Source organism: Typopeltis vanoorti, chromosome 25, assembly GCF_054136105.1.
Source record: "Typopeltis vanoorti isolate ZY-2024b chromosome 25, IOZ_Tvanoo_1.0, whole genome shotgun sequence".
Classification (NCBI taxonomy): Eukaryota; Metazoa; Arthropoda; class Arachnida; order Uropygi; family Thelyphonidae; genus Typopeltis; species Typopeltis vanoorti.
The window spans coordinates 70,551,410-70,574,641 of record NC_143573.1 but is presented as its reverse complement, the minus strand read 5'-3'; the positions used below and the strand labels follow the sequence as shown (position 1 = coordinate 70,574,641).

The 23,232-nt window shown below is 34.0% G+C and overlaps 1 protein-coding gene across 1 annotated transcript in view; it reads right to left on the bottom strand.

Annotated features, from left to right (window-relative positions):
* The window catches only part of MED18 (mediator complex subunit 18), a 61,757-nt gene that overhangs the window by 16,679 nt on the left and 21,846 nt on the right, over window positions 1-23,232 (bottom strand). Inside the window, exons 4-5 of the mRNA XM_090414623.1 lie at window positions 11,018-11,140; window positions 1,389-1,458 (exon numbers count right to left, since the gene is read on the bottom strand). Coding sequence (XP_090270749.1) covers window positions 1,389-1,458; window positions 11,018-11,140 — 193 coding nt within the window. The remainder of the gene's footprint in view (window positions 1-1,388; window positions 1,459-11,017; window positions 11,141-23,232) is intronic.

Sequence of the window (23,232 nt, the reverse complement as noted above, 5' to 3'; positions counted from 1 at the left end):
AAGTTCTTCAATGTCATGTTTGATTGTTTTGTGGATGCTGCAGGTGAAGAATTCATTTTTATGGATGACAATGCCACACCATACTGTACATAAGCAGTGAAGAGCGAGGATATTAATCGAATCAAGTGGCTAGCATAGCATGCTCACCAGATCTCAACCTTTTGGCATGCAATAAGGAGACACATTACTGCTCAAAATTCCCCTCCAGAAAACAAACAAGGCCTTGTCCTTCCTCTAAAGGAGGAGTGGGCCAGTTCGTCTCAAGCATGGTATGCCACTGTGAGAGCTGTATCACAGTTTGGGATAGACATATTCCATACTGAATTATCTCCATATAGTTATCTATAAGCATTGTACATTAATTCCTTAACTACGTCCTTACAAAATTTGTAACTTTTGTCAAAAATGTATTGCAATTTATAACACTTTTTTGTGTAATATAATTTATTAGTTTGCTGGTAATAAATTTATGTCCTCAATTGGCTTTAGTCATGAAAACCTTTTCATATACAGGTAAAAATATAGCTTGTCCTTAGCTTTTGAACACCAGTATACATTACTCCATCCACACCTAGGTTCTAATCTTCCTCTGATCTATTTTCTGCCATCTTAGCATCAAACATTTATTTTGCTAACTTTTCTTTTCCCATTCTGTTTAAGTGACCATATTGCCTTAAATTAGCTTTATTCACACAATCTTGAATGCTAATCTGCAATTAATACTGTTTGTTTATTCCACTAATTTTTCTCAGAACTTAAATAGGTGTAGTCTCAAGTTTTTGATCAAGTGGTTAATTTCTAACACAATTCTCATATCCATAAGTTAAAATTGCTTTGAAAAACACCTAATTTCCCTCTTATAGTGACTCCCACCATACCATACCAGCTGTGCTTATTCTATTGCCTATTTCCATATTTAATTTGCCATCTCCACTAAAAAATTCCTAAATAGCAGATATATGCTATGTGTTCGTTAGAATGCTACTGCTGATTTTGCATGTACCTTTCTGCCTATTTTCATGCCAAATCTGCTATTCAGTTCAAGCAATTATTCACTTTACTTAAAGAACCCAGAAGCTTCTACAGGATTTGTTCAAGAGTATAAGATGAATAAGTTCTAAATAAATTAAATGTATTTATTAATAATTTTTTGTTCAATTTTTAATCAAACACTTGGTAATAATTATAGAAATCTGAACAAATAATGTTAATTATATAAATAAAGCAACGGTTAAAATCAGAATCAAAGGAAATGTATTTTGCCCCTAGAAAAGTAAATTAAATTGAATTTGACAAGTTATTTTTTATGCAGATCAAAACAATTTAATGAGTCATAAACCTGTAATGCTTGGCTAGGCTAATATTATTATTTAAAAAAAAAAACATACTTTTGCTACAATAACCTTCATTCTTCCTTTCCTGAACATATAACCTTTAAGGACAAATTCATAATCCAGCCTACAATAAATGACAAAATAATCATTATTATGACATTCCACGTAGATATTATTAGTAAAAAAATTATGTCCTATCATACAAAGATTTTGTTTAGCTTTAACAACTGCAATTTCATCTTCTTTGGCAATGTATTACAATTTATTTATTTTATTTTTTTATCAAAACGATCTTATCCTTCTCCCCAACTTTAGATTCTTTGTCCATGGCAATGAGGTCCACAAGGGAAGGTATTGTACCATGCTATTAAATTAATATACTATTGGCTGTAATGTAAATGTTTGTATTCTCTAGACAGTTTGTAGTTTTGAGGAATAAAAACTACAAGGTTCCAGGAGCAAAATCCCTTCCATCTACATATAAGACCAACTAAATGATCTTTCGCTGAAAGTCTTTATAAAGCTTATTTGCATTCTAGAGATTCAAACCTAGGTCTGTATAACCAGTGTACACCAGGCAATGGTATTGCCATAAATGGTGCAACAACTAGTTACAATATAGTGTTTTTTTACTTTTTGAGCATAAATCTTTCAGAGATTTATATTCCTATCAATCTTATTCTTTTGCTGCTTATCACCTTTTCATCTCACTATGGGCACCCTTCCAATTTTAAGACTTATCTAATCTAAATGCCTTATTTACATCAAATTTATTTTTCAAAAATAGTCGTCACTATTTCGTTCCCTTTCTCATCCACTACTGCCATTTGTATTGGATATTATCATCATGCCGGACTGGTTAGCGCATCTGCTCTCCAGCCAAGAGGCTGCGGGTTCAAATCCTGCCGTGGGCATGGATGTTTGTGATTGTCTTCCACCTTCATTCACCCAAGTATAGATACACTCTCCCAATATGGACTGGATCACCATGGGAGTAGTAGATAGTAGACCCAAAACCTCCCCTCAAATGGGAGAGGCCTTTACCCTACAGTGGGTACAAAACTAGGCTGTTCATCATCATCACATCCTTAATGCGAGTCAGCAGACTCGAATAACAACGTATTTATCATACTGAACTTTAAAATCATTAATGCTCCCTGCATTAACAACATATTCTGATAATGTGTTTCCTCATAATTCTCCAAAAAAAAATCTACTCCTCAGATGCTTTTCACCACACTTTTACATAACTAGTTATCCCCTTTCACTTTCTATGCTTTTTATAATCTCCCCTTTGTATTAATCCAATAAAATCTGCTCACTAACTTAAATGTCTATCATATATCTTTTCCTCATATCCACTAAACTGTAGTTTACATTCCTTAGTCTCTGGATCTTCTCCAATGTTTCCATATTGCAATGAAAACTAGGGAATCCTATCTGAGCACAACAATCTAAGTGTGGTCTGACCAGAGCTTTATTTATACAAATGATAAAAATCATTTTTATCTGCAAGTAACAGTTTGAGTTTCTCACTCAACCATTTTCCTTGCCATCAACTGTTAAAATCAGGATCTCTAAACTATGCAATGTAATGAACACCTAGGCTACATTAAACCCCATTTACCACAATAAACCTCCGACAATTTGAGAAGTTATCACCATCATCGATCCCTTTTCAAAACATCTTACCCAGACTACTCATATTTTTCATTTTTTTATCTAATTGGTTATATAGCAAACTTCCTAATTTCATTTTGTGATCAAAAGGCATCCACCCAGAGATTAATCCTAGATGTCTAAAATATGGCATTCTCATTACATGATTCACCCATCTCTTTTTAATTATCTTAATTCTCTAAACAATGCTCCACTCTTCCCTCTCAATCCATTAATTTCCTCTTCCTTTCTCTGAAGGTAATCCTATGCATATATTTATGACTATTATCCCCCCCCCCCACACACACACACCGTGTAGGCAGGGCAGGCACGCACGCACAGTGTTAGATGTCATGCATTTCAAGCACTGTCATAAATAGTAAAACACACTGATCAAAAGCCTTTCTTCAAACCATGTGGACTATTAATATTAAAAATCTTTTGTTTTCCAGTACTTTTCCAATTATATTTAGACATTCTTGATTAGCTTATTTGATAACAGGATGCTTTAAGCATACTGAGTTGTGTACAACTGCTTCCTACCTCTTATCTCTCAACCATGTGATAGTTGATTAAGTAATGGACATCATCTAGACTACATCAAATTCAATGAGCCTGAACAGTAAGGACTTGCAGAAAATGCTATCTCCACCAAACATAAAATCCTTCGGAAGAAGATCAAGGTTCTCCATAAAAGTAATTATCTCGTGGAATGCTTAAAGTAAGTTATGAAACCTTATTATGCTGCCCAAATCTACAAAGAAGTAATTATTTCTAATTAAAATTTTAAAAAAATTTATATATATATATAAATTATTTTTAATTAAAATTTTAAATATATATAAATTATATAAATTATTTGACTCATTTTGTGAGCAAAACTTCTATGCTAATAAAAACTTGGACATATTAAATTTAATTAATTTAGTATCAGGAATCCTTACTAAGAACTTCTAATTCAGTTTTGATCTTGATTGGACAATTTCATGCACTCTTTTTCAGAGTAAAATTTATATGCAGTCCATCGATACATTTCTTTCTGTTAACAAGATGCCAACTGTTATGCCTGTTGCTAAAAATTCTAATTAGCAGGATCTGTAAATTTTCTTTCATCTGCTTTCATTCATTAAAGCAGGCAAAAACTTAGGAATTTGGCAGAGCAAACAAAAATGGGTAGACTGTCTGCACTGAAGTATTCTTAATCACAAATAAGTTTAAACTTAGTGAAAAGAAGAAATTCAAAATTTTGGAAGTGATAACTGATTTTTGCAGTAATTAACATGATGAAAAGTTTTGGTGTATTTATTCATTTGTCAGTAATTATGAGAGTGATTTCATTTAGTCATATAACACATGTGCAGTATATCCTCTACTATGTTAAAATAAATAGTACACACATTAAATCATTATATACAGAAACCAGAATCATATAAATGTTAATTTTTTCCTCAAACTATAGAAAAACTCCTCAAAAAAGTTTTCAGGAAGGAAAGAGAAAATAGAAACTGAAGGCTATAACGGACCTGGTTGGCCGAGTGGTTAGCGTATCCGCTCTCCAGCCAAAAGGCTGTGGGTTCGAATCCTGCTATGGGCATGGATGTTTGCGATTGTCTTTATAAATACTAGTGGTGATGGTCAACGGTAGATGGCAATGGTGTAGATGATGAAGGTAGGTGAGGGTGGTGGAAACAGAGTTGTAGAATAGGTGCCCTCCCTCAATGAGTCTTTGAACTCCCTGAAGGTATCACGTAATAAAAAAAATAAATAAAATATTGCTGCATAATGGCAGAAGCCATGTCATTTTTAAAAAACAACATTTCTGTTTGCTTAATTTCATAAGAGCTTCTGCCATCCACTACTGGATGGAAGTGGATATCCATTTTATGCACCCCATACAATCTAGGAGTGATCAGGTGTCTCGATTTCTGTAAATTCAAATGTATCATATCATTCGTTTTATTTTATGTGTGACAAATGAGATCACGGTCCATTTCTGAATATGTGGAAGATCCAATAAAATGGAGTGATCTTGTCATAATCCACATTATTAACAATGACTGAATTTCCTATATCTGCTTTGAGTATAATGAGTTTATCTTTGTCCAGTGATAAAGATTTGTTGGCCAAGTGATTAGCGTATCCGCTCTCTGGCCAAAGGCTGCGGATTCGAATTCAGCAGTAGATGCCGTTGGTGTAGATGAAGAAGGTAATTGCGATTGGTGGAGACAGAGTTGTAGAGTAGGTACTCTCCCTCAATGAGTCTTTGGACTCCCTGGAGGTGCTTGTTTAATAAAACAGAAGCATTAACTTTATGGTTAATGCTTCTTCATTGATGACAGAAGTTGTCCAACATATTCTTTCCGAACACCCATGTTACTCAGCTACATAACAAACATTCAAACTCCTACTTGGAAAAACTCTCAAACATATAATTCACACCGCCAGATATATTAGCTAGTTTAGATGTAGTTTTGTCTTTCTGATAGATGGACTTAAATGTTGGCTACTACTTAAAACAATTTTTCAGGAAATAATATATAGTCAAATATTAATTATGAAAACTTTTATTAATACTTTTCTATATTTTGGCAATGTTACATTGCCATCATCAGGGATCGTAAAAAAATAATGATATGTGCACACAGGAACTAACACTGGGAAAATGAAGCTGAAGAAAGTCAACCAAATTTGAGGCAGTCTCATGCACCTGAATTTGTGGAAGTTTGGAAAGTTTTTCAGGACTGAGGCAGATTTGAGAATAGCCTTTCATATTTGTGTTTGCTGCAGAATAATAGTGGCACTCTTCTAGTGTATTCTGTAGTAGGTGCCCAAAGCATGGTCTGCAAGTTCTGAGTGGCTATATTGGTGGAACTAGATGTAGTCCTGGTGTTCAGAAATTCTGATATTGGCTATCCTGCCTGTTTAGCTGTAGTGGGACAGTTTGCAACTGCAAGGAACCTAGTAGGTCTAGGGAAAGTGATCATCTTTGGTAGAGCAGATAAGAGATGCCAATTTTTTAGATGGTAAGTGGTTGTAAGGTTGCATTTCTGTCAGTAAGAAAGTATTCAAGTTTTTATGATGAATATTTTAGTATTCACTATTTCCTGAAAAATAATAGTTACACAGTTTTGTAATTTACATTTCTTTACTAGGAAAGAAAATTTTACTACCAAAAATATGGTCTGGCAATGAGCTCACCTTTATTGCCTCCCATTGCCAACTTACACACAAAAAGCTTTGAGATAAAAGCTCTAGCACATTTCAGTGACCTTAAAACCACAAGTCTTGGCAAGATATGTCACTGATATCATTTGTATTTAAGACCTTGAAAATTTTTTACATTTCCCGAAAATCAAATTCACATTAGAAGTAGAAAAGGATGGAAAATTACTATTCTTAGGTATTTTTATCAACAAAAATGTTGCCAGCAGATTATCAATAGCAGTTCAAAGGAAACAAACCCACATGGACTGCTATTTACATTCAAGCTCATTTTCATCACCCTCAACAAAACCATAAATACTCAAGAAACGATGACATTTAAAAGAAAAGAACTTCAACTCCTATTTAATCTATTCCTCCAAACTGGTCACTAAAGAATCTAAATTTTCCGATGAACTATCTAATAAGAACCTGGAAATTAATTACAAGAAAAATAGTCCAAGCATTCAAGCCCGTTAACACCTTACAAAGTTCCATTCTATAAACATCCTGGAGTAAACATGGTTCCATGTTCTTGTGCAAAGGCGTATGTAGGTCAAACTGGGAAAAGTTTGGAAATCTGTTTAAAAAAAAAAAAATCAGACCCTCAGTCACACATCTTCACAGAACATCACATGATAAATTGACAATACTGCAACAGATTGTTCAAGAAATTGTCCAAGGTCACTAGAAACGGCCCACTAAATAGAAACCAAGGACTGATCCTTCACAACGATTTTGGAAATCATTACTTAATGTGTAACATTCAAAATCTCTACTATGCCAGCAATCATTTGCAGGGCTTGCATGTGAAAGCTGTGAATAATATACCTAATGATACACATGATAAAACTATCATTCCAGTCTTCAATTTATAGAAATAACTGCTGTTGGGAAAATGTTTTCCTCCAGTTGTGTTTAGTTTCCTGAAGATGCTGTCAGTCATATACAAGGTGTGGCTATTAAATAACGAGACTAGTTGCAAAAATGTGGTTTATTATTACAATTGTACACTTAATTGTTATCCCCTTCAACATACTCCCTTCCTCTATCTATGCAGTGCTGCAAGTCATCAGGTAATCTGCTTCAGTAGCACTGCCGTTTTCTTCTTTACCTCATTCACTGAATGAAAATGTCTTTCGATGTAGATTTCAACTTTGGAAACAGGTAAAAGTCGCATGGAGCTAAGTCGGCGAGTAAGGAGGATGGTCCGACACTGGGATCTTCTTATCGGCCAGATACTGCTTTTACAGACAGTGCACTGTGGACTGAAGCCTTCTCCTGATGGAGAATCCAAGCATTGTTCTTCAACAGATCAGATCTCTTCTTCCTCACTCGTTTTCTCAGTTTGGCCAAAACTTCAAGGTAATAATGCTGGTTAACTGTTTGACCCTCTGGTACCCATTCAACCATTGATATCAATGGCATTAGACATTCTGGCAAAGTGACTTCACACATTTCTTTTATAACTGCCTACAGACTAACTACGAGCTACAGCTTATCTCAATTGCATCTAGAACCTTCACGCTCATTCATGCCGCAAGCCCATCCCACTGCACCTTGTCTCGTTATTTAATAGCCAGCCACACCCCGTAAATGAAGCACATCAGAGAAACATTTAGTTGTAATAAAAATTGTCTGAGTTAAAACCTGGTTATTTATTTTACTTCATGTAAATCTACTCATAATGAATTAACTAAAATTCATATATTTCCAGTGAAATACTTAATCTATTAACATTTTAGTAAGTTTAGTGAACTAAATATTTGCCCAGAAAAAGTAATAAACTTATTTACATTATATGCAAGTACAACACATGAATTTTAAACAAACAACTCAAAGTAGAAAAATAAAGTGATACTTCACATAATTAGGAATAATTACTTAATATAATTTTGAATACATAAAATAAATAAAAGTTATTACAAATGTATCGGAAATTGACTGCTTGTATTTTATCATTCAAAGCATTTTTGCTTTTTCATTTCTGAATAACTAACTTTAAAAAAAAAAAATGCTGCTCTCATTTGATCGATATCAATTGTAATTTTTATCTGCTAATACCTTTTTATTCCCTTATAGGGAGCAAGCAAGGTCATTTTAGCCCTAATCTAACTTTCATAGATGGTGTGAGCAGTGCAATCTTCACTGGTAGCCAATCAGAGATAAGTGGCCCAAGACTATCACTAATTTTAAGAAGCATCCAGTGAAGAGAGACCATTTCATTGTCTCTAACCCCAACAAAATATATATTGTCTGAAGTGGAGGATGAAAAAATCCACTTGCTCATGAAAGAGGTCAATTAAAGGTTTAGAAAAATTTAAAGTAATTTATGTATATAAAAATCAAATTGGAAAAATTAAGCAAATGGTGGCTGATGGAATTATGTAGCAACATAAAATTACATTCTGATAATGTCAAGATGCTGGACAATGCTTTACTTCATGTAATATACATTTGTTATATTATCTGTAGACTGGTCCCTCCCCTTTTTTCTTCTTGCTGCTTCCCCAAATGCTATTAGAGTATTTGAGGGCTGGGGTGAATCTTTCCTATTTTGCTATTTCATTTCAGCTTATATGGAAAAAGCTTCTACAACCCTAACACTTTCTTCTTGCAGTGATTTTGCTCCGAAATGCTATTATGGTTGTGCAGAATAATCAGAGCCACGTTCAGGGCTTAGGCAGAGGATCCTGACTAGTGCATGGTCAGTGAGTCTTTCAGCCTGAAATACCAGCTTTATAGGTAACATGAACCCTTTCTTGATGGAGAATTCCACATGCTCACTCTCCCCAATTAGAGGCAGAGTGTCCATGTTGGTTATAGATACTTCTTCTGATGCCATTACCAGATCCAGCACTTTCTAATCCCTGGTCTCCTCTGTAATGTTGTCTCAGGTAATTTTCCATTCACAGCTGTATAAATTACACTTCACTCTTGTCATGCCCCCCCCTTTTCCTTCCTCCAATCTATGTTCCCATAGTTAGTATCCAATCATAATTTCTCATCTTGTACTTGTGTTAATCTGCTGATGCATGACACCCACATCTTCCTGCAGACCCCCTCCCCCAGTCTATAGCAGCAATCAACACTACTGTTTGTCCTACTGGCCTCTACTGCACACTAGACAACCTCAAACGAACCATTTCCCCCAGACCAAAAATCCTCTTTAATATGTTCACTGCCACGCTCCTCGGGTATAGTTTGTTACCGCATACCAAGCATTTTCACTTTTACACGGCCAGTACGAGTTACCTCGTAGCTGGCGTACCAGACAGAATGTTGTTTCATACGCCAACTATGAATAATCTTGTATCACCTCCCACCTATGTCTTGCATGCGCTGATGATTGTGCAACTTCAGTGCAGAGTCAATGACATTCAGCATTCAGTGCAGTAAGGTTTATTGCGTCTAGTCTTACAATTATTTAAAATTATCTAAATAAAAACCTTCGATTACACCATGGCCAGTAAAAGAAAGCTTACCGATCAAGAATTAGAAGCTAATGCTAATATGAGCGATGACGAATGGAATGAATTATTTGGTTCTGATTCCGAAGATGATTATAATTCTACAGACGACTCTAGCGATGACTCAGATGATGATATCGTATATAATATATGCATATGTTGAAAAAACTTCAAAAAATTGTTTTATTTGCATTAATAATTACAGTTTATGCAACAATACCTCTTATAATATACTATACTTTTACTGAAATTATTTTCCTTCTACCAAGCCCTTGGACGTGCTCTCCACTTTATTCACAAGCCAAGGGTACAAATTAACATGCTTATACTATGGGTTAAACTCATTCTTAGGAGGTCAGTAATCGACATAAGAGTATATTTGTAGTTGGCTTGTGAGGCTCATATACCAACTATGAGTATACTCTTAGTTGGCAGCGAATGTGTTAACTTCTAATTTTGTTGGTTGTAGTTAAGTTATCATCAGCAATACTCCTTTTCCCATTCTATTCCCTCTAACCTCATCGAAAATACAATACCCTTTACATCCTATCCCTGTAACTATATTGTTTTCTGTCAACCAGTTCTCCCTGATGCCTATAATTTTTAGCCAAGTCAAGCTGACCAATGCCAAAAACTCCTCTCCCTTATTTCTGGCATTTGTGGACATGCATTTCAACCTTGTACCCACAATTATCCTTGTGTAATGTCATTACCAATCTATTCAAATCGAAAACATAAAATCGCATTCAGCATTGCATAATCATTTCTATACACATGCTCATTTATCCCGGAGGTGGTCAAATAGATATAAGTTTTCCTGGCCTGGTAAGAGAAGTGTATAATGTTTTCATAGTCTAATCTACAAAGAGGATTTTGAATTGCACTGTGTGCATGAACGTGTGCTATTCAGGTGGTAGATTATATCACCATCCGATGCAAGAACATCACCTCACTTATTAGCTGGCAGCATAAAGTATAATGTTTGGGTCTCTAGAGCAGAGTTTCTGTATTATGTAATCCTGCCCACTGACAGTGCTAATATGCAGTAGGTTTCTGCTTGCCTTTAATTACAAGGAAATGTGGAAAGAAATTCAAATGAAAAAAAAAATATATATCGCAATACAATTATTTTCATAAATTTCTCCCTCAGAATATTAAGACTTGTTAAATGTTTGCACTTCCAGGCAATTAATAATGGAAACTTATTTGTCGAAAGAATAAAAAGCTAACTTTTATAGCATGAGTATTTTTTTCACATTTGATTTAAAGTAACAAATAAAGGAGAGACTTATTTCGTTAGAAGTGAAAATTGCTTATAAAATTAACAAACACTATACAAAAAATAAAAATTACCTGAATCCAAGTTCATTTAAGAACTGAACAAGATTACTGGAGGTTCCTACATCAATGCAGCTGCGCACAAGGGTGGCTCTATTTTTATCTCCTATTTCTGGCTGACCAACATACCTCAAATGCCTTTAAAAGAAATAATATAAACTTTTTTTTTCCTACATAGTAACTAATTTCACATAAAAGTGTGATACAGAGCAAATTCTACCTAACTTGAAACTGAAATGATTAAATAAAATTTTGGCATTCAATTGATACTAGGAATAAATTGAAGACCAGAATTTTTTTTTATAATTCTTTCAGTTTTGTACAGTAATCAAAAAACAGAATACCAATTTTAACAATCATATATATATATAAAGAAGCATCAGATGAAATTATAAACAGCATTCAGTGACCACTGCACATAACAGGTGGCAAAATCTCTTCAGATGTGAATATCAAATATGATTTTTCTACTATACAATAGCTTATTTCATCCTATAGAAGTCTAGGATGCATTTTAAATAGGCTACATTTTTCAAATCCATAATTTGCGTTTCAAATTCATATTTTTGCAATTATCTTTAACTGGCACTTTTAGACAACATGTATGAGCACTCAAAACTGCATTCAGTTTGTGCATAATGCAAATCAACATTTTTGAAATAAACATAAAATAACTTTCATTCTTGAATAAATAACACTCATCAAAATATTTACTATAACTATCAAAATAAAATGTTATTAATGAGTTAAATTTATGATATAAAAAAAATATTGTAATTATTCAGTAATAGTTAATAAAAGAAAATGTCTTGAATTAAATAGAATAGAAATTTTTGACAACTCAGGAATACAAAATTCAGTGAGTTACTTGTTATCCAACACAAACTAAAAAGAACTGGTAACCCAGTTGTAAATATAATATCAAATAGGTTTCTGGTATACATATACCAACAGATGCTCATTATCTTTGCTGTTAAGTTGCTCATTACGGCATATCCAATACAAAAAACTACTATACAATAACACAATTTAACAGTCATTATTTATTATTTCTTATTGGTAAACTTTGTTTTTTAACTGTAGCAAATGGTTTTCCAAAGTTGATCACCACTGTTCAATTTGGGTGATGAAGCTAATTTAGAAAAATGTGCTCCACAAGTAGCATATAAACACATACCTATTCGACAAATGTTTGTAGTATTGTTATGTATCACAGAAGAAAAAGCAATCAATGTGTATGAACCAACTGATATGTGCTGAATTCTATAGAAAAATGAAATCAGAAACTAACCTGCAAAGGTGATTTTGAATCCCACTTTGAAAGCACATGGTGAAAATAGCACTCTTCAGGAATTGTTTTTGATTTCTCTTTGTGATAATGATTTAATATTACAGCACACAATTACAGTCAATGAAATGCTATAAACACTATAACAAAAGTGAAATACTTCACTATCTCAACAGATGTCTTTTAAATATAGTTTAAAAGATTTTTAAAAAAAAATGCTGTATGCTATAGAAACTGGTTTTTATATTGCAATATAAAAATTGTTGCATTATAAAATTTATATTTTATAATGCAAAAATTTCTCACAAATGTCTAATTAGGATATACAGAATGTCACTCTGATCTGACCACTGTATGTTCTAATTGGAATAAATTAGAAAACATGGCTGCAAAAAAGGAAGGAGTACAAAAAAAGCTTGAAGCATAGTACATACCTACATCCTCTGTCCAAAATGGAAGAAACTAGTGGCGCCACCTGTTGTATCTATTTGTTGTTGAAAGCAGCAACCTTCATTATTGTTGTGTCAACTGTTAATGACATTTGTTTCATTAGAAGCAGAGTTGCCAAGAGTGACAGTGTGCTTTGACAAACAGTAAGAAAATGAGTTTCAAACAGAGAGCTGCGATTAACTTTTGTGTTAAACTTCGTAAAAGTTTCACCAAAACGCATACAATGATGAATGCTTATCCCATACTGAAGTTTGAGTGGTTTTAGCAATATCAAAGTGGTTGTGAGATGCTTGAGGACGACGAAAAGCCAGGCCATCCAAAAAATGAACTGAGCGAAGTTAGCATCCAAAAAGTGCACGATTTCATCAAAGAAAACCCAAAATCATCCAGATTTCTTGAAGATGAATTGGGGATTCCAAAATCAACTGTGCACAACATTGACTGAGAGTTTAGGTCTTCCTAAATTGAATTCAAGATCTGTTCCCCACAAGTTGATCAACGACCAAAAAAATGTATCAAATTGAATGCTGCAAGGACCCCATTAAAACCACTCGTAAGGACTCAAACTTCCTTGAAATGATCGTTACTAGTGACGAAATGCAGCGTTTTGCGTATGAGCCAAAAACAGAGTGCTGAGTGGAGACCACCAGAAGAGGGGCATCCGAAAAAAGTCGCTTGGAGAAGTCGAGTAAAAACAAGGGCATTATCCACAAAGAATTCGTTCTGCCTGGCCAAAATGGTCAATGGAGAGTTTTATCCCGAAGTTTTGAAGCGATTGATAGCGAGAATTCATCACGCATGGCATGAATATCGTGACGACCAACAGTTTGTCAAAACATACTGTCGCTCTTGGCACTATAACTTAGCTTCTAATGATTATGTCATAAACAGTTGACAACACTAATGAAGGTTGCCGCTTTCGACAACAAAAAGATACAACAGATGGCGCCACTAGTTTCTATTTTTGAAAAGTTCGGTTTCTTTTTGGACAGAGGGTGTATATATACAGAGTGTATATATATATATATATATGACATATTATATAATAAACATGCTAGACAAAATAAGGTCAGAAATGCTGAATTATTGGATTCTTAAATGGATTATTCTTAGTACTATACTAGAATCTCAAGGGAAACCTGCAAGTCATCACAGGAGGAAAACTCTAGATTGTACCGTACCTCAAACGTGTACTTAATTAATCACTGTTGCCCTCAATAACTTCTTCCCGAGTTAGAGAGAGAGATGCCCTAATCACAATTTTCTGTAAAATATGAATGAAATGCTTATATCTACATGTTTTCCATGAGAAAGACCACTGCTACCTCATATACTGACCAACTCTGATCATTTGTTATAATGTGCTTTATGCTAAGGGTTATGTTTAAAGTATATGCATTTTCTATAATGAAAATTACTAGGCATAAGTGTGGAAATCACTCACTATTTATCATTTTATAAAGTCAACTACTTTGGATTTTGCCTACCATATTAAATTCTCATTGATGGTATGTTTTGTTACTCAGCTCTACAATTTAAAGTAAGCAGGTGCCAAAGTACTTGGATGGCAAAAGCTTGTGTTATATATAATAGAAATTGAGAAACTCGGCTCTGGAGTATATGATGCAATGTCAGTTGGAAAAGAGTTTCCAGTGAGGGAATATCAACATGAAAGAACTCCAATATCTGCAAATGAATGTTTGCTTTCTATGATAAAAAATTGCAATCACTGTCATTACTTAATAGCAACACAGGACCCAGAACTGATTGACAAGGTCAGAGGAAATTTAAGAGTTCTTCTTTATATGAAGTTTAATGCTATTATACTTTAAAAAAAAATCAAGAAACGTGAACCATCAGATTATTGCACAAGTGTTTTGACAAAAATAAAAAAAGGAAATATTTGGCGAATATGTGAGGGATAAAAGAAAGAAAAAAGAACAAAGGTGTTAATCCACTTTCCTACAAAAAAAGAAGGGGGAAAAAAAGCAGTTATCAGAAGCTTTGAAACATTGCACAAGAGGAAAAGACATAGCAGAAACAAATATTCAGAACAATGTAAAAGAAATTGCCAACATGTTAAAAATGTAATATTTTAAATAAATCTTGCTCAATTTTCAAATTTGAGTCATTCTCCTCTCTCTCCTTACTACCACAATGTGAAAATTCTGCTATATATTTGTTCTAAGTCATTTCACAACCTAATGTCTCTTATCACATTCTCTTTCAGAATGTAAGCTTAGGAAAAGATACAACCTACTGGCAGAGTGAATGTTGCACAAACTGGTTTTAAGGCTTGCACATCTTTCAGACAATCTACATGTCTTTAATGGAAGAAGGCAGAAGCACAACAAAGCAACAATTGGCCCTAAAACATTAAATTTTTTTAGTACTTTCAATTTTCATCAGAACAGGATTAACAGACTTATAGGAACTACTAGAAATATAAAATAAAATTAAGGTATATATTCAGCAATAAATGACTATGAGAGTCAACAGATGAGCTACTTTCTGAAGCCAGTAAACATCTATTTTTTGAAAATGTTTACCACTTAACCACGAGAGTTGATTATATATTAAAGAAATGTCAGAGACTGCATGCATTTTAGATATGGCATTCTCTAAAATAGGATATTATTATTATGTGACACCTCCAGGGAGTCCAAAGACTTATCGAGGGAGAGTGTGCCAACAGCATCGAACGACTGAACCCCTTCCAACTACTAACCACACTCAAACTTGCTTAACTTTTTTGCGAGCCATTAGTAGCAGAGGCTCTACCAATCGACCAACCTTTGCTGGCAGAAAAGACATGATTACACAAGTACAACTTGTGTAACTGAAAAAAAAAAAAATAAATAAATAAAAAGGATTGTTTCTGTATTAAAAGGGCTTGCATTACAACAAAGCTGTGGAACTAATATTTGGGAAGGCTAAATACAATCACTTTTATTGAATTTGGTTTGAAAGCTCATTTACATAATATGAACCATCTAAAAAAAAAAAAAAAATCACAGGAATATAAAACATTTACCTGAGACTGTTTATGATCACTAATAATCTTCAGAATAATGAATTTAACATCCATCAAGATAGGTAATATATATATATTAAAATTTCTATGAATTTTTTTCTTACTACTTATACATGCAAGTAACTTCTTAGCCCTATATTCTTATACTAAGAATACAGGCAACTAAAAACTTACTTGCCTGTATATCTCAACTCATCCTAACTAAACTCATTAGTAAATCCTAATCTTCTCATAACACATTAAAGGAAAGATGAGATTATGGATTATCATGACCAAATAACTTAGTTTCACATAAACAATGTTTATGATGGGATGGTTAATCCTATTTTTTTTTTTTTTGTTTATCTCCCACCCACGAAAGGTTAGCTGCAAACCTATAATACATTTTGTACCATGGGTGGGCTTAAGCATATTTTTTTTCTATTTATAATTTAATTTTTACATAGTTTTGTGCTAGAGAGCAAAGCTGAAACTTTTTCAAGCCACTTCAGACTTCAAGTGGGATTTGAACATGCAGCCTATTGGTTGAATATCAGGTAGGCTAACTACTTAGCCAACCAAGGCCTATATAACCACTGTGCCTCCATGGTCTTTCTTGGTCAATTTGATGACTAGTTTCATAGTGAAACTAGCTAACTCATCTGTTGGAAAAGCCTTATTAAAGGTTCCTTGCAACCTATGTAGGATTTGAGCCCTGTTCTTTCCAATCAATGGCCACCTCTGCTACCAAATGAGCTATTGTACTGAGGTTCTGCTTATATCTTATACCAACATGTAAACACGAAAGAATTAAAGATTTATTTATCAAAATAAGCAAATATTTTGAATAGAAAATAATAATTGCTGGTAACAAATCAGGCAAACAGAAAATAAGACAAAACTTACAAAAGGCAACTAAACATTCATAGAAATGTGCAGCATGTTAGAAGGGTGATAAGCAAAAATTTATTGTTAAGAATATATAAAGGTATGTCTAATCTTTAAAATGTACCTGTGGCATAACTATAAACAAATTACACGATAACCACAGTAATTAACTTCAATGAAATAAAAGTACAGATATTTTGTACTGAAAATAACAGTACATCATCATCAGTATGAAGAAACAAGCAAATCAAAGAAGTGGGAATACAAGACATACAAAAAACAGCTAATGCATGCTAGAAATTAATATATTAATAAATATTGAAACTATTTTTGATGTTTACATAAAATGAGAATCTTCCAAACTTTTTGGGGAGAGAGAAAATTGTTCTGATACAGGTTTGGATGATGTAAAAGAGCCTTGCAACATTCTTTGAAAAGGCATTCATAGATAAAACTGCTTCTACGGAGAAGATGAGCCTCATCTCGCAAGATACTGTGTTTAGTGTCAATACTATGTTATGCCAGGTCATTTTACAAGCTATACGTGGCGATTCTTGAGAGCACAACTCCTGTGTATAATGAAAGTTATCTGTATTAGTCATTTTCTGAAAATGGCATATACTGGGTGATCCAAAAGTCACAGAAAAAATAAAAATTCAGTAATTCGAAAAGTATAGACAGTAGTATAATGTGGTTTATACAGAAATGCACAGAAAGACATGGGATTTTTTTTTTAATAATGAAAAATTTTATTGTCAGAATAGTTACATCTGTCACCGACAGGTGGCGCTAATAATCCCAGAGCTGCTACCTGTCACTATATATATATAAACCGTGAGGTACGTAAATTTCAGATGTCGTGAATACTGAAGTTAAACTTTCATCATTTAACGTTTATTACTGAAGTTAAATGTTCTGCCAAGGTGAGGCATGTTATTGTTATGAGATAAAGCACTTTTAGTTAAGCTGTATTATCAGAACTCCGAATGTGCAAGAGAGGCAAGTGCTCCATAGTGTAACATTCATGCAGGATGGAGCACCTCTGCACATCACAGGTGCTGTCCAGCACCTGCTGCGATCGACATCTGGCGATGACTGTGTCCTCAGTCACTCTTTCCCCGCACGAATGGCCACCAAGATCTCCAGACCTTACACCTTGTGATTTTTGGTTATGGGGCTATTTGAAATCACAGCCAGAGGTCGGCCGACATCATTGGCCATGTTGAAAGAAGCTATTCGCCATCATGTGACAGGAATTACAGCTGAAACCCTCTTTACTGCTGTGCAGGGTGTCGTGCCATGTCTGATGTCAATTCTCATGAATGACAGCCGTCACATTGAACATTTGTATTTGTAATCCTAATTTGTAATCCTTTGCCGTTGCAAATTCGAGATGCTTTGCTTCAGAACTAAATTCAAAATGTGGGCAAAGCAATGTGTAAATATTGCTAAATAACTTTCCTCTGTAAGCCATTAATATGGCCACTCATTACACAGGTACCATTATAAGTTTGTCCGACTAACTTGTTCTTGATATTAAATTCAACTCTGTTTACAACATGTTTAAAAAGACCACTAGACATTCTATTATCACTTACGTCTGTAAACCTTTTGTGTAGTTGCACGTTATGGACAAAATGGAAAACAAATGATAGCTGCAATTTTGACATGACATCATATATTTCATCCAGAATAATGGCCACAAATGTGGCAATTTTTTTTTTTATAGCATCTTTAACCACGTCACATATAGTGCTAATAATATCATTTTGTACTGTGGAAGAAGTTACTTGAAATACAGTCTAATCCTTTAAATGACTGTCTAAATGAGGTTCATACTCATGGAGCACATTTAAAAATTCTATATAAGTTCCTTGATTAGTTGAATCTTCAGACTCATCATGGCCTCTCAAAGGAAGCCCTTGCTTAGCCAAACAGCATCAATTAATCTTTTTAAAAATATCACAATTTTTCAATTCATGTCAATTCTTTGTTTTCCAAACATCTTGGGATTTAAAAATGATTGAACATGTGATTAGGAGCGCTCATATTTTTGCACTGCTGTTAAATGTTTAAGGTCAGAATATCCATGCTTATTCCAAATGCCTTTCTCTCTGCAGAATAATAAACAAGGCAACAAAAAAAGTCTTGACCACACTTCACATCCAGTTAGCCATTCTACTGTACTGTATTGTGAAATAGAGAAGTGTCTCATATACTCAGTTTTTGCATCGTTGTGCATGCTCTGTAAATTTAGAAGAGGACGACGAATCTTACCCCCTTCGAGTAGTTCTGACAGAAAAACGGGACATTTAGTAGATCGTCAATACTGTTTCCCCATTGTAAACATAGGCAAAAAAAGTTTTAACTTTATGGAAAATTATATATATATTAAAAACTTGCTTATCATGTCAGTTCACACTTCACGCATGAAAAACAGATGAAACTCAGAAAACAAAAACAGCAATTCATGACAAATGACAACATTCAATTGGATTGGTTGACACATAACTAATCACAGCCTCTAGGTGCTACTGCCTCAGAGCTCACCCAGCCTCGCTTTCTCAGTGGTTTAAAACTACTAGAATGCTAAGAATTCGACCTGCTGCACCTTCTTTACATCTTTTCAAAGGGCTCAAAGGTGTATTTATTTTGAAAGCACACCCAGGCTATTAATGCAAATATGATGCAATGTTTATGTGTCGAAAAATGCCTTCTTCACGAAGCATTAGTATATTGCATTTAATTTTAGGAATCACACAAAGCCAGGAAACAATTAGGGGAATCTTTAACAGGAATAAATGCAAAAATATATTAGTAATACTGATATTTCATGGATGAGCAAGTGTACACCTACCACCTGGAACATTCAACCCTGGTTTCTTGCTTGGCAGTCTCAGCAGACAATTACAAGCAGTGATATGGGCACATTTCAAAATGGGGAACCGACCTGTACAATGAAATGTATTTGTATACGTCTCACAGTAGGTTCTACTAAGGAAGAGGTAGAGGAATTTTTTTAATAATTAAAGAAGGTTGCTGACAAAGAAAAATAAGCAGCTAGTCTTGTTGGAGAATTAAACAGCAGAATATAAATAAATATCAGACTTTAAAATGTTATGCCAAAATCTGGAGAAAAGCACAGCTAATAATAATAATAATAATAATAGTAAGCCTGCTGGATTTCTGTTCAGGACACACACTAGTTATCACTAATGCTGCTCCAACATTAATGCAAATCTGTGCACAAATTAACATAGAGAAAAGACATAAGCAGTATTACTGACTACATTATGACAGATATCTAATATCATCAAGCTGCCCACGACAGAAGAGTATACAAGGAATTTGGAATAGTAAGTGATCCCAGTTTAGTTTTTAGCTCAGATAAAAACAAATATACTGAAAAGCAAAAATATTTAAAAGTTTTAAAAAAGGATTAAAATCAAGTAGATTTCAACTGCAGACTCAACTGGATAAATATTATTGCAGAAAAAATAAAAAAGCTTGAAAACAAACACTAAATCTTGGAGTTTCAGTAGCAACACTGAAGAAAACATTGTTTGATTTGGCTAGAGAGGCAAGTTGGCGAGGTTATCTGAATAATAACAGAAAAATGCTAACATCATGGACTCAAAAGTTAAAGAGACAGTTCTGGGAAAGAAGATATTATATCAAAAGTTCCTAGCAACTAAGTCAGCAGATGTACTGAGAGAATACAGAAAAAATCTTTATATGGCTTTGGATATTAGCCATGGTGGAAAAATTCAAGTGGTTGCTCTTGACATTTCAAAGGCATCTGAGTCTAGAACATGGCTTTGTTACCAAGCTATCATGTTATAGTAGTCCTACACTTTGTAAGTGAATTGCTAGCTTTTTCTCTGGTCATTCACTGCAAGTCATGAGATTATTCCATTAATGCTGGAGTACCCAGGGCTATATGCTTTCATCTGCACTCTTCCTCCTATGCATCAATGATAGGTTTGCAGATGACAGTACTCTTCATTTCTCTTCTTCAATTGCAAAATCTTGTAATGTTCAGTCGAATTCAAGCTTCAATATCTTTAATTAATGCATCAAACACCATGATCAAGTGGGATGTGAATAACTTGGCAAGTTTTAATCTTATCAAAATGTAATCCTGCCTCATCTCCAAGAAGCCCCCACTCCACTCTCTCTCTCAGGTTTGACAATATCCTGCTTGTGAACCAACATCAATTTCCTTCAGATGACTTATCTTGCCCATCTTAGCACAAATACATCATCTCCATAACCTCTTCAGCATCCAAAAAAGCTTGGTTCTTTTTCATACTAAACAATACTTCACTTCTGCTTAACTCTTGACACTTTATAAATTTCAAATTTGTCTGCCCTTAGGATAATGTTCTCACATTTGGGGGTGCTCCATAATCAAGCATTCCCTCAGAATTCTTGACTTACAGAAGAAAGCTACTGCTTAGCAAGCCCACCCCACCCTCTCTCTCTCTCACTGACTTCCTTTAGTCACTTTCCATTGATACCCTGTTGCTGCATTATGTCTTTCTATAAGTATTTCCATGGATGCTGCTCCACTGAAATTGGCTACTACCATTCCTCCACACCTCTAATCATGATCAGCTGCTTACCAAACTTACTGAATGAATGCCTCATTCTCCTCCTCCATTCAAGTTAACTTTAGCTGTTTGGAACAGTCTTCTACCATACTGTTTCAACCCTCAGCTCTGAACACATTAGCAAATTTGTTTCTTCTCTCTAACCATTTTCTCACACACACACACACACAGCCCTATAATAGGTCTTGGGACCTTGTGTTTGTGTTGGGATGGGACCAGTGGTGAGCTACGGAAATTTTAACAAAGGGCTCGCATCGTCGAGTAAAAAAAAGCAGTATTTCACACGAAAACTTTTATTAATACAAATGCCAATCAACCTATAAAGGCTATGATTTTTAAACAAACCTTTCATGATCTAAACATGAAATATTTGTACACAATCATCTGTGTTAATTTATCTTACATACGAAAAACATTTTTTAACTAACAAAATATAATAAGAATAAAATTTTTATAATATCATATGAAATGGTTCAAATTTTTTATAAACAAAATAATTTATTTTGTTGCGATAGAAGTTTTTATGACAAACAATCACCCAGTGGTGAGCTATAAGGGGCTCGGGCGAGCCCCTTATAGCTCACCACTGGGTGGGACCAATATGTATAATAAATAAATAAATGTGTAAAATTAGCTAAAAAAGTTATAGTAAGAATTTGGTAAGAATACAGAAGATAAATATCATAAAGGTGGAAAAATTTCTGGATTTTGTTGAAAAAGCTTAGAAATGGAGAAAGAGTAACAACAAAGGAATTAGAGATGATATAAAAACTTAAGATATTCTGGATGAGGTAAGGAATAATTTCTTTGAAGGCTTGTTAATGACAAGCAGTAACAAAAAACAGTGGTAGAAAATATTCAAGAATGTAATCCAGAGTACATATCAATAATGCAGAAAAGCAGTGGTGTTGACGATATTCAACCAGAAATGCTCAGATATGGATATGTGAAAGTTTTACAGTGGCTGCTCTACATAATTTTAGAAGTCATAGTGCAAAGGTCAAATTCTGGATGACTGGAGTAAAGAGCATTCATTTGTCTATAAAAATGGCAATAAAACTAAACATGCAAACACAAGAATTAATGCTCGTATAAGATTTATGCAAGCATACTTGATTAGAGATTAAGAAAAAGTGTGGAAGAGAAATTGGGAGGGGGGGTGAAGAGAAGAAGCTGGGTTCAAAGTAAGTATGGGTTTTAAGATTTTCATTATAAGACAGATAGCTGAGAAATCATTGGAATACACAAGCATTTAAGATTTGCTGATCTGAAGAAGGTATACAAGATGCAAGAGTAAAGCTAAACATTTGCAACACACTACAATTACATAGGATAAACAGAACATTATACAGAGCAATATATAATCTATATTTTAGGTATAAGCAATCATTTAGATTTGGAGGAGGTACAAGAAAATAGTTTGATGTAAAATCAAGTGAAGACTAGGATGATTACTATCTTCATATTATTCATCATATGAATGGGGGAAAGTGGCATTGAACCTAACATCAAAATCAAAGATATTTAACTCTTTATTTTTATGAAGATGCTATTCTTTAAAATAAATCCAGTGCAACTTTTCTGCATTTTGTGGCTAGACTGAATAACTAGTCACACAATCCAGATTTGATTAGTTATTAAGCTTACAATAAAGGAAAACATTGCAATACTGTTGTTTTTTTTTAATACCAAATTTGGTAAGAAATCAATAATATAAAGACAAAATCATGAAAACCAGAAGGAATTCTCGATGAAGAACTTCTGTAACAAATAAATTTTTTTAGCTATCTAGGCACAATTTTTAGTGAAGATGGTAAATTAAATAAGAAATAAACACAATAAGTGGAGCTAGTATAGTGGGATGTCAACTGAATAAATTTAATGAAATGGGAGAGAAATTAACCAAAACTAGAAGTATACAAGATGGTGTTCCATTTTAACTTATGGATATGGGAGATGGGTTACAAATAAAGCAGTT